The sequence below is a fragment of the Papaver somniferum genome, chromosome 5 (assembly GCF_003573695.1).
Source record: "Papaver somniferum cultivar HN1 chromosome 5, ASM357369v1, whole genome shotgun sequence".
Taxonomy (NCBI): Eukaryota; Viridiplantae; Streptophyta; class Magnoliopsida; order Ranunculales; family Papaveraceae; genus Papaver; species Papaver somniferum.
The window spans coordinates 206117738-206130340 of NC_039362.1; the positions used below are offsets into that span (position 1 = coordinate 206117738).

Here is a 12603-nt window from a genome sequence, read left to right on the forward strand (position 1 = left end):
GTTTATTATTTTATTGAGTTAAACTTTAGGTTATCCGAACTTAATTGAGATCAGATAACTTTGTTATTTCAGTGAAGTTAATAATTTAAAGAAGCTCTACTGCACCTAGCTTTATGTATACGGTGTTTGGATGTATAGTGGGAAGTTACTTTTCTACTCCTGGAAGTCGAAAAGTTAGAAATCAATTTGATAATAATTTTTCAGAACGACTTCTAAAAACAAAAAGATCAGCTTTCTATGAAGCAAAATAGTCTTACTTCTAACTTTTACTTCTGAAAATATAGAAATATCCAAACGCGCTAATAATGTTGGACCTATGAGCTGAACTAGTTCACGGGACCAGCCTGTTTAGTGGGTCTGGTCAAGGAACATGCCCCAACCTATCCAGCATCACCTCAAATACTCTCTGGCAATAATAATTCTGGTGATCGGTATTCCGATCTCCGTCACTATCCCCATTAGATATTTACTCTTTGCTTTATTACAACAGTGGCGACTAGTTCTTGTTGTTGTTGTTGCTGTGACCATCAAATCAAATGATTAACTAGACAGAACACAGCTCCCAAGAGACTATCAACAACAACTAGCCCTAACCCCCTTTCTCTTCTTCTCTGGAGATTGAATACCCCTTATTTTTCCCCAAATTTCTCATGAAAAGAAGAAGAAAATAGGGCTCAAGAGAAACCCCCTTGCATTTCATTTGATGCAAACTTCTCGATTTCTCAAACCCTTTAGGGAATCCTTTCTACAACCACAAAAAGGTAGGATCTTTTCATGTTTCTCTCATCACCACAATAACAGTAGTACTGTCTCTGAAGAACAACATCAACAGCAACAATCGGATAACATAACTCATGATTTAAGGAGTTTGTTGAATACATATACCAAAAGAAGTACTCAATCCTGCAATTCATATTCTTCTTTGTATAGAGTTTCTTCTAATGATTTCTTAAATTTTTCGAGAATTAATTCCACATTTGGTGGTGGGGGTGTTTCTTATAATCATCGTTTATTGCTTCAGCATGGTAAAGCGTTCTATCTTTTTAATTGATTTTGGTACATTTTTATTTTTGGAAAAATTTGTGAACTTTTGTGTTAATTTCATGTGTAGGTTTCTGTTCTAAGGTTGCTGCTGATGTTAAAAAGACAGAAATTGATGATCCAAGGTGAAATTTACTTACTTAATTCTTCATTGTGTCGTTAAAATGTGACCCTTTTCTTTGCCCTTTCAATATGCTTAGAATTGGTATGAACTACACAAAATCATCATAATTGAAGTGAACCCGACAAGTTAGATATTTCTAAAGGTCTGTTAGTAGTTGAAATCGACTCCATGAATGCGCAATGTGAGTAGGTTTAAGGGAAACTGGGCCTAGTGATGTGATTCTGCAAGGAGTAAGATTTAATTTTGACCTGATTTGAGTCTTTGATGTATGAATAAATCTCTAACTCTGCTAGATAATCGACCTTTCTAGCAAATGTTCCTTTTATATTTGTATTTGGTTATGTATCTTACATAACTGTTCCTCGTGCTTATTTCAGTCAACGAGCAGTTACTACTGCACTATGGGCCAATTTCCTTGTCTTTTCTCTCAAATTTGGGGTCTGGATGGCGACTTCCAGCCATGTTATGCTAGCTGAAATGATACATTCAATTGCAGATTTTGCAAATCAGGTAATAAGTGGTAGCTTAAGTATTTGAATATGGTTACCTGATGATATTTCTCTTGTAAGATTGAAAATTTTCCATAGCATTCACTGTTGAACCTCTAAGATATGATGTCTTATAAAAGTTTGTTCTCTTTGTACGATTTTCGGAATATTTTAACTGTAACTCAAAGAACTCACCTGTTAATAGTGTAGGCCCTTCTTGCTTACGGCTTATGGAGCTCAAAGCGAGCTCCCGATGCTATACATCCGTGAGTTTTATCCACCCAATACAGTACTCCTATCATTTCTCTTTTAATGTTTCATCTACTCTTTTCGTGTAGTCAGAGACACCAAATGAATGGTTGGCAACAGGATCCTAATTTTCTTTTCTGATTTTTTCTAGTTATGGGTACTCCAAAGAAAGATTTGTCTGGTCCTTGATATCCGCAGTTGGTATTTTTTGCCTTGGTGCTGGTGCAACAATCGTTCATGGATTTCAAAACTTATGGACAACACAGGTGACGATATGTCCGATTCTATATGATTTTGATAATTTGCACACATTTGGATCCCCGTTAACGGCCTTTTGGTTTGATATGTAATGCATGTGTGTGACTAAATTTGTAAACAGCCGCCAGGAAATATCAAGTATGCAGCTCTGGTAATTGCAGGTTCATTCATCATTGAAGGTATTATGACTCACCCACTGAGTTAGCTTATTTACTACTCTCCAAGCATTTCTGTTAACTCTGGTATGTTTCACAGGTGCTTCACTTGTAGTTGCTGTCCATGCGGTCAGGAAAGGTGCAGCAGCCGAAGGAATGAAAATGCGGGATTATGTGTGGCGTGGTCATGATCCAACAGCTGTTGCTGTTATGACTGAGGTAACTTACTTAGCTATCACATCAACCTTGAAACTCGGTTGCTATGCTACTTCCTTGTCCATATGCTGAAATATTAAATATGCCAGAGAATTGGAAATGTATGTATGACATGGATCTATATCTAATCAATACATATGCATTGGAAGTTAGCTAGAATGCCACATTGTACCCCCAATCATTCTGCCCGAAGGGTCTGGTAGGCAAATCGAAGACTGACATATCCTAGTAGTCAAGTGACACCGTCAGCCTGATATGCTCAACAGAACACCATCTTGCATGAGATCACATGCCTTAAGAGTACTGCATGAATTTGTCTTTTCATGGCATGTTAATGCGATACCGGCATTTTTGGCAAGTGATTCTAGTTATAATATTTGACCTGAACCTTGGATAGGCTTTAGTTCCATATTCTGTATATTTTTTTGTTCCATATGATTGCAGAGAATAATATATTCTCCTAAGAAGTTTTGGTAATATTGGACCCAAACCTTGAATGGGCTTTAGTTTCATATTCTGTATATTTATTATTGATTTTGGAGAATGATATATTCTCCTAAGAAGTCTTAGTATTATTGGAACTCTTAGGCGAATTGATTGCAGTCTATAGATAGGCGGGTCTAATGATTATTTTTTTCCAGTGGAATTCGAGATTTTTTATATTTGATTGCAGAGAATGATATATTCTCCCAAGGAGTCTTAGACTCTTAGTAATATTGGAACTCTTAGGTTAGTCGATTGCAGGCTATAAACAGGTGGGTCAAATGATTATTTTTTTTTCCAATGAAATGAGAGAGATTGTTTGTTGAATACTATTGATTGCTTGGCTAACTCTCCAATTAGGGTTGTGATTGAAGTTATTTGCATGTATGGAGTCTCCATGTAGGCATTTTTTTCCCAAATCGCTTCCGCTCTCCATATCGTAAAGAATCTTGCTCATGTCTAAAGACCTCTGTATGATACTCCTTCTGTCCCATTAAAAGAGATACTTTCACTTATTCCCTCGTGTCTAAAAACCTCCAACTGTCAAGCAGTCATTTATTCGCATCTCAGTAACACGCATTCAACTGGTATAAGACCTGACGAATCAAATCACGTCAGTCCTAGTACATTGCTAATTAGTTATATCGGTTGTAGCGAGTACATTCTGCTGATAAGTTATTGCAAGCTGTCTTTCAAGACAACATGTGTGTTACTCTTAACTAATTTTACTTTGCAGGATGGTGCTGCTGTTGCTGGTCTACTTGTTGCTGCAGCGTCATTGGTGGCTGTGAACAGAACAGGAAATCCAATCTACGATCCCATTGGATCAATTGTTGTTGGGAACTTACTCGGAATGGTATGCCTACTTCTTGGCCCTTGGTGTTGTCTTTAGTCGGTTATTTTTATATTATGTTATGTATTGGCCCTTGGTAGAAGTAATTCAAATTATTCTATTCCTGTGCTCATAGAGATATTTGCTTTGCATCATTCTCTTTACTCCCCAAATGTATGGGTGCATTCATGGTTGTTAGTTAAGTCTCTTTGAGGGTAAGGGGAACACAGCTTTGGGAGTACCAGAGCCATGTGATTATTTCAAGTGTTGAATTGATAAATGTTTTCGTGAAGCTTTCTTAAGTTTCCAATATTCCTCTCTTGAATCTGGGGAGATTGTTCTGCCAAATGAGGTTCCTCATGTTATCAGCCTTTATAGGTGAAGAAGTTCTGGGCTACATGCGGATATTGTTGTTGGCTCGTTTCAGTTGATTTCCTTGTTGTGCATGCAATAGTAACTTACTAAAGCAAGAAATAGTAGGTATGCATGAATTTGTGCTAGTTGTTAACCGTTATCTTTAAAATGAGAGGTCCTCTAGGAGGTGCACAACAGCACAGGTCACTCTTGTTGAACCTTGGGTCTGGCAAACTTAATACTAATATAAGCTTGATAAATTGTAATGGTGGCTCAACAGTAAAAGTAATAAGCTATTTTTGAGAATGAGAAGAATCTTTGAGATTAGAAAAACGTGCTAAAGTTCATGAGTATAATTTCAAGGTGCTAGCAGTTATATTAAAGCATTGGCCTTCTATGCATAAGCCATTTACAGAAGGGTTGGTGTATACTTATGAAAGACATGTGAAAAGACCTGTATCTCTTTCTTAACGGGTTCAATTACCCATCCCACTTACTGTTCGCCTTGTTGAGAAGTTGTATCTTTTAGATGACGTGGCTGATGATGTGGCTGCCACTGTAACAGAGATACTTTTCTTTGGAAGCATAACAAGAGACTGTTTAGACTCCTCTGCTTTAGTTTAATGTTTAATGAAATAGATCTCTTACCATTCTCATTATCACTTGTTTTCATAAGTGCCATAATTGAACCTAACTTCCGATGCAGGTTGCAATTTTTCTCATCCAAAGGAACCGACATGCATTAATTGGTAGGGCAATCGACGATTATGATATGCAAAGAGTTCTTCATTTTCTGAAGAATGACCCGGTATAATATTTTTATTCTCTTACTATAAGAAAGGTCTACAACTCCATGCGAGGCACGTCTTATTGAAGTTTATTATTTTGTTTCCCTACAGGTCGTAGATGCTTTGTATGATTGCAAGAGTGAGGTGATTGGACCTGGATTCTTTAGGTTTAAAGCTGAAATAGGTGATTTTTCCACCATTTTACCTCTCTTTTTCTGTTTTTTGGCTGAAACTTGAAAGCATTTGGACAATTTTGTGGATTGAGTTGCACTTTTGATGAATGACCTTAACAAGTTTGGTGGTACAGATTTCAATGGTGTGGTGGTGGTACAAAATTATTTGGAAAGGACTGGACGTGGAGAATGGGCCAAACAGGTAACTCTAAGTGAATGTGTGCTAGTCCTGCTGGATTTCTCATTATTATCTGGTGGAAAAGATATATGATTGATAATTATATCTGGTGGTTAACAGTTCCGAGATGCTGGAAAAGATCTTGATGATGCCACTTTACTGAGGACCATGTCAAACTATGGTATGTAAGCAGAATTTGTTACTGCAATAAATTATTTAGTACCAGGTCAAGTAGTTAATGGCGGTTAACGGTGTTCTGATGGCAGGTGAGGAAGTCGTTACTGCCCTTGGAAGTGAAGTTGATAGACTAGAAAAGGAAATCCAGAAGCTTGTACCTGGAATCCGGCATGTCGACATTGAGGCTCACAATCCAGAAAAGGAGATCCAGAAGATTATGCCTGGACTCCGGCTAATTGATCCAGAAAAGGAAACCAAGATTATGTCCGGTATTCAGCTTGATGATCCACAAAAAGAAACACAAAAGATTACACCACCTTGAGCCACATAATATTCTATACCATGTAATCTGTAGCTTGTAGCTTTGTGCAGTCTGTATGTTCTGTTTTTTTGGCTCAACCGTGACTTCTAGATCGTCAGGACTTGGCTTCAGCAACAAAATCTATATAAATTTGGATGTCATATGATACTGCATACTGCCTAAACTCACATGCAAAGCATTATAATCCCATTTCCAGCATTTCCCACTTATCAGATTTTAAAAAAGGAACAATATTATTTGTCGAGTGGCTTGAGCGAAATGCCAAGGCTTGCAAGTTCAGTGGTCACTGTCCGGCACAAGGCTCAACTATATCTTCTTTTCGCTAATTGGCCCCAAATTTACTTTGATCCTCAAGCTAGATAGTAGTTTTCTACTATCTCTGCTCCTTTTTCTTTTTCCTTTCTTTTGTGACCTTTCTGGGTGGTACAAATCTTCTGTACCCTCTCTTTTTTGATCAGTAAATTTTTCTGCCGATCAAAAAAAACAAATAAAAGAAAACTAAACACTATGCCCGAAATATTATTCCTTCGGTTAGTATAAAAATACTACTCCATAATAAATATTCTTCAGTCTTTTCATACGTCTGGAGCGACCTAATATATAATGCAAATTAAAAAACAAACATAAACAAGAGTAAAGCTAAAATATGAAAGAGATGCAGAAACTAAGCAAAAATGGGAAAGACGGTGTACGCTATGAATTGAGATTACGGATAATTACTGTGTATTCATCTCGCCGAATTCTTCAGTGTGAACTAGGTATTGTAATTAAGCTGACTCTGGAATACCTTCATAAGTTCAGGAACTTCTTGCTTGTATTTCTTTAGCAATGTAGCTAGTGCACTGTTGGGGTGGGGCACAAAATAGGAACGTAATTCAGCTGGTACCTTTCACTTACAGGCTTAACCGGCCAGCTTCTAGTGCAACTAGCATCATTCTCTAACAGGCTTAGCCTGGTGGCTTTTGACATGCAATTCTGCCTCATTGGCCTGCATTTGGCTCCACACTCAACTTGAGAAGTAGCATGCACCCCCACACTTTTACCTCCACCAGATGTGTGCTACATCCAGTGCTCAAGACCAAAACCTTCAGGTTACACAGACATGAGTCTAGCCTCAGATCTGTACTCCTTAACGCCTTCAGGGTACTACACTTGCTTTCACCCCTGCACGATGGAATCCTCTCACATGAAGAAGTCTTCTGTTTAACCTGTTCACAACATACTCGCGAAGTTACAAACGAAAGCAAATGAAACTAACTTCGCCCTTCTATTGTGAAGGATGAACCAACCAAAAAAATACATGAAACATTTTGACAAGAAATATTCAAAACTACTATTACCTAATCAAAATCAGGCTGCCGCCTGCCCGGAAAGGATGAAAGCATGGATAAGGCTCTGAGCTGCATGTATCTGATCTGATGTTCCAGATACTATGACCACTCCTTCCACACTCCCAGGCCTCACATCATGACCAGTTATCTTTGCACCTGAGATCTGATTTGCAGAATATAGAGCAAACAATGGAAGATGAAGAGCTTAGCAAACGCTAGAAAGTCAACATAATTAAACATGCCCACTAAGTAGAAGACCCTGCACCTGTCTAATTTGATTCAGGTCACCATTGTTTTCCCCGTAAACGCAGCCCAGGAACATCAGAGGAATCACCATTTCAACAGTGGTGGTTGCTAGAACAGACAGTTGACTGCCACAACACAAGACGGATTATCAATGCAACTTTCAGTATTGGCCCACACAAATAGATTAAAAGAATAAAAACATAAATATTAGGATATATATCCATCTAAGGCAAAGAAGTCCGAAGAGAGTCCTGGCGTACTGACATGTGGATAACACAGACTTACAAGTAACAATTGAACAAAACATCTAAATCTCCTTCGGAGCAAATGTTAAGCAATGCCTTTTGAATTAGCCTTAGGTTAATTGAACCTGTTTGCATGAAGTCTTTATTCAAGTAAATGTCTAGCTTTTGGAAATAAAGATAGTGGTTTTGTATATAGCGATATAGATATTGATTTGAACCCATATACCTGATATAAAATCAAGAATGTGAGAAAAACAAATAGTTACAAAGTCTGAGAAGTACACGCAAGTTGATTCACATATACTTTTGAAGAGAAAGTGCCCATGCTAAACCCTAGTTTCATCAATATGCTATACAAATACTAGGGGTACTTGTGTTACCAACATACCAATGGCAGTGTTTCGTTGCCGCATGGGACAAAAGTTCTTAGAGAAATTCTCAAGAGTAGGTTTGCGAACTCATAAGGAAACATAAGCAAAGCATACCTTCTGCTATGCACATCTCTTGAACTATATCCTGTCCCTGGATCTGCACCGCACCAAGGGTTTCCAGTGCTTACTGGCTGCTGAGAAAAGAACAGCAATGAATTTTACATTAATATTTCCTTTCACTTTGAAAGCCGGGAAGGAAAAAAAAAACTCACCAACCCCAAAAAAATGTAACTCATTTACCTGAGCCCATGACCTTGGAGAAGGGGTATCAAAGGCCGGACCATAAGCTGGTCTCTCATTGCTGTAAGAATATGGCCCATGATCCAAATTTGGGACTCCTGGATGATCCATTCCATGCATCGGAACAGGAGGGTGCTCCATATGTTGGGCTGGGCCAGCAGGATGTTCTAAACTGTTGGGATATCCAATATGAGGGTAATGCCCTGGAGATGGAGGCTCGTGTCTTGGTCTAAACATAGGAACAGGGGGTTCCAGTGGACCAGACATATAAGGTGGGGCACCAACGTTTGGATAAGGCAATTTTGTTGGGAAGTAAGCCTCCCGAAGTCTACTGGTAATTTGAAATAAAGCATCTTGGACAGAATGCAAGCTCCCGATAGCCTGCCAATAGTAACAGGTTTTAGTTTCCTATACAATTAAATGGTAAATCTACCTTTCAAAAGTTAGAGCAGATTTGACGGGTGAAAAAAATAACTATCTGTCTATCATGGACTTTTGCCTAAATTTAGCTGGAAACCTAGAGGGAGCATTCAAAGTAGTGATTAGGATCTGAATAGTCAAGTTAGCATGCCACTGACAAGTATCAAACAGAACAAGCGTACCAGTCAAATTACAAACTAAAGTCTTGAATTAGTTTTATCTTGGTTCAAATGCAGTGAAAGAACCAGATTGAACGAGTATATCCTACACAGAATTTAGTAGTTATACTAATGCAGTATCTAGCATATAATATAGTAGACATAAAATATGTATAATTCATTGCAATAACAAACAAAGATGTCATCCTCAATGTGTTCAACTTAATGCAAAATTCCAAATAACGAGGGATCTATTCTGTTGCCTTCTAAAACATTTGTAAAATTCAACTCATACATCAGTATCCAATTGAGACATCAGAAAATATATCGAAAACATAGAGATTGAAAAATGCATACATATAAAAAAGAAGTTAAAACATACCTGCACAACTTCATCGCTTTGGGCGCCAGATTTCGTAACCTGCTCCCTTGGAAAAATACGTATACTGGCACCTGTGGATCTTCTCATTTCAGCAATAATACTACCTCCTTTACCCAACAGGCAGCCTATCTGTTGTGATGGTACTAAAAGCCTCGCAACAATTGCAGCACCGGGTTCAAATCCAACCTCTGCAATTCTTGACTGCACCCGAATAACAGCATCCTGTGCAGAAGAATGTCTCTGTTCTGAATTCTGCAACAAATAGACAGAATGATTTTAAGAAACACTTAAGAACAGTTCAGTGCTCAAGAAAAGAAATAGTCATTCATAATGTTAGAGAAGACCCAGCCTAAGCGTGCAATAAGACAAACAAACATCCAGTTATATGGGTATAGTGAATCTAGTCATCCAGTTAAAGGATATCCGTTTCAAAATTTAAGAGATAGTTAATCCAAATGACATTAACACATCTAATTTACTGTTTCATTTAATGAATGGTCCAGGTAAAGGTATGAAGAAACTAGAGTTATACACATCTGACTGGGTAAGTTTTGTACATAAGGGCCTCAGTTATATGAACGAATAAACAAGTATTATACTTAAACACAAATGAATTTGAATAACATGCCTCTCTTGCAGATATGAGGACAACTCTCTCATCTGAATCAGGTTCTGCATCCGCAATCTTGATGGAGGCACCAGTGTCGCTTTGTAGAGCTCGTATAACCGATCCACCCTTCCCAATCAAACTGCCAACTTTGTCAAGATGGCATAACATCCTAAACACAATATCCTCTTCTGGAACCATTCTGTGGCTCGCACCTATACCCTCAGATCCTGCAAACCCCCTTGAATGATAATCCAGTGAATGAGTTCCAGGTGGATACCCCCTTGATGGAAATTGGTCTACCTGGCCACCAGGCACACCACTGCCCCGAAGCACTGAAGCAGGCGTTTTATTCGGAGTAGAGGTGGCGGCATCAGTTCTGAAGTTATCCTGGAGACAACTTGAAACAGCTAAAAGAGCTTTCCTTACAGCTGAATAGTTCCCTGTTATCTGTAAAGCAGAACCACATCACTTAGTATAATTATATAAGTAGATGACTTCATAAATTGCAACCTAGAGACTGCCGAAGCTTTTCAAAAAGAAAAAAAAGGGTATACAAGTTAGAAAACAAGACAGGAAAAAAGTCTTTGTAATGCATTACACGTTTCAGAAAAACTTAGAAGTCTTGTAAAGAAGATAAAGCGACATATCTGATCCAATGAGTCACTTTCTTGTTAGAAGCTACCTAAACCCGCAGCTCTCGATGGCTTATTTACATAAACCTACAACAGACAAAAATTAGGCCAGGGAATCATCTTCTTATCCCATTTCAAGTCCAAGACTTGTTTTCCTAAACCTGATTTATCTAAAAACTGTATTAGTATGACGCCAAGTACGTGCCGAAGGAGTTTGAGAAGATAAGTCTCATGTAAATTATGTATATAGAGTAACCAATCATAAGGTTGAAAAGTTACTGCTCATGTTATGTATGTGAAGATAAGTCTCAGCAATCAACTTAATGATGTTTTGTGTAAACAATCTAATCATAAATGTTCCGCATGAATCCAAGCTTGAGGTAAGCAAATTAAAACACACAATGTTGAAGTAAAACATGAACGCTGCATACATTCTTAACACTGTTCAATAACCGAATGGATAATTCCTAAATGCTCCGTAACCAAACATAAGGTTGAAAAGCTAATGAAAATACTCTGTATGAATCCTAGCTTGAGGTATGCAAATTAAACGCACAATGTTAAAGTAACACACATTCTTAACACTCTTAATAACCTAATGGATAGTTCATAAAATTGCACGCTGTTACCTGTATTAATTCATCGCCAGGGATTGCACAAACTGGAATATGATCCTTAGGAAGAACCCTAACCTGTGCTCCACTCCCTTGCCTAATTTTCTCGACAATTTTCCCTCCTCTTCCAAGTACACAGCCAACTTGATTACTCGGTGCCAACAACCTACAAACCACTGAACTCAAATTCTGTGCTGTCGTCGAAGTTGTTGTTCCCATCAACGATTTCTCCTTCTCCTCTTCTTCTACTCCTCCTCCTCCTCCTCCTCCTCCTCCATCTTCACTACTCTCCCCACCACCAGAACCTCCTACTTTCTCCTCATCCACCTTCAATATCCTCTCGAAAACCCTAATTAACGCTTTTTGAGCTGGCGAAACATCATCATCACTACCACCATTTTCCACCAAATGTATCAAATTTGCACCCAAAACATCATCTTCAACACCTTCGGTATCTCCTCCTCCACCACCGCCACCACCACCGCCACCGGCATTGCTACTAATAACCTCATTGCTATTCTGTTCTTTCTGACTACGTTGTTTCACAGTATCAGCAATAATAAGAATAACACGTTCATCACAACCAGGAATAGAATCATCGATACGAATTTTAGCACCTGTTTCTTCACGGAATTGACGAATAATTGCACCACCTTTACCAATTACACCACCAGTTTTAATAGCTGGACAGAGTATACGAAATAGGGTTTCACCTGCTGATAATTTTATTGGTGGTGGTGGTGTCTTAAAAAAACCTCTTTTATTGTTATTTGATTCAATGGGTGATGATGAATGATCAAAGGGTCGTTTATTATTAGGATTGAAAGATGAAGAAGAAGATGAAGAACCCTCCATTTAATGTTTCTAGGTATTTCTCAGATGAAGAAGATAAACCCTAACTCTGGAAATTATGAAGGTCGCTCTCGGAGTCTCACTCAGACGACTACTAGTTAGTAGGTTACAGTTGCTTTTTCTCTGAATACTACACCTACTGGTGCTGGACTTGGTCTTACAAATAGTCTAGTCACAAGCTCCGTAAATAACATTGTTAGAATATCAAACCAACTGTTGTGGGTTAATATTGAGAAACCACTCGTCCATCGTCTGCTTGTTAAGGTAGGAAGATACTGGGTTACTTCCATTTATTTCAATTTTCTTAACCTTCCTTCTAAATTTTGCTCCCATTGTCTGAGATTGGGATACAAGGTTGAAGATTGTGCTGTAAAATTAGGCAGATCTTTAGAAGATATTTATGATATATCTGTTAACTCCCCTTACCCAAGTGATGACATGAACTGGCTGAATGATGTCTTAGTTCAAGTTTGGAACCCCAAAAATAACTTCGATCATACTGGTGTACCTGTTCAAGTACAAGAATACCTCAGCAAACCTGGTGTTAGAGAATCTTTTCACGATATCTTTAGAACTTATGTTGATGAAGAACCGGCGCTGCGAG

At 38.3% G+C, this 12603-nt stretch overlaps 2 protein-coding genes across 3 annotated transcripts; one reads left to right on the plus strand and one right to left on the minus strand.

Moving 5' to 3' along the window:
- The first annotated feature begins 446 nt into the window (after positions 1-446).
- On the plus strand, positions 447-6045 carry LOC113284423 (metal tolerance protein C4-like). Its single transcript, XM_026533878.1, has 13 exons — positions 447-1025; positions 1112-1166; positions 1543-1675; positions 1864-1919; positions 2054-2168; positions 2282-2339; positions 2416-2534; positions 3751-3870; positions 4907-5008; positions 5100-5172; positions 5296-5363; positions 5460-5520; positions 5606-6045. The coding sequence occupies exons 1-13, from the start codon at positions 704-706 to the stop codon at positions 5836-5838; spliced, it is 1515 nt and encodes a 504-aa protein (XP_026389663.1). The 5' UTR covers positions 447-703; the 3' UTR covers positions 5839-6045.
- A 301-nt stretch (positions 6046-6346) lies between these two features.
- On the minus strand, positions 6347-12141 carry LOC113284422 (KH domain-containing protein HEN4-like). 2 transcript variants are annotated; one of them, XM_026533877.1, is made up of 8 exons: positions 11163-12141; positions 9920-10348; positions 9292-9543; positions 8332-8712; positions 8146-8222; positions 7435-7540; positions 7179-7332; positions 6347-7046 (listed from the first exon to the last, which is right to left on the minus strand). In XM_026533877.1, the coding sequence occupies exons 1-7, from the start codon at positions 12000-12002 to the stop codon at positions 7189-7191; spliced, it is 2229 nt and encodes a 742-aa protein (XP_026389662.1). In that variant the 5' UTR covers positions 12003-12141; the 3' UTR covers positions 6347-7046; positions 7179-7188. The 2 variants fall into 2 exon arrangements, with proteins under 2 accessions (XP_026389662.1, XP_026389661.1); XM_026533876.1 differs by having other exon boundaries at positions 8146-8225.
- Positions 12142-12603: the final 462 nt, after the last annotated feature.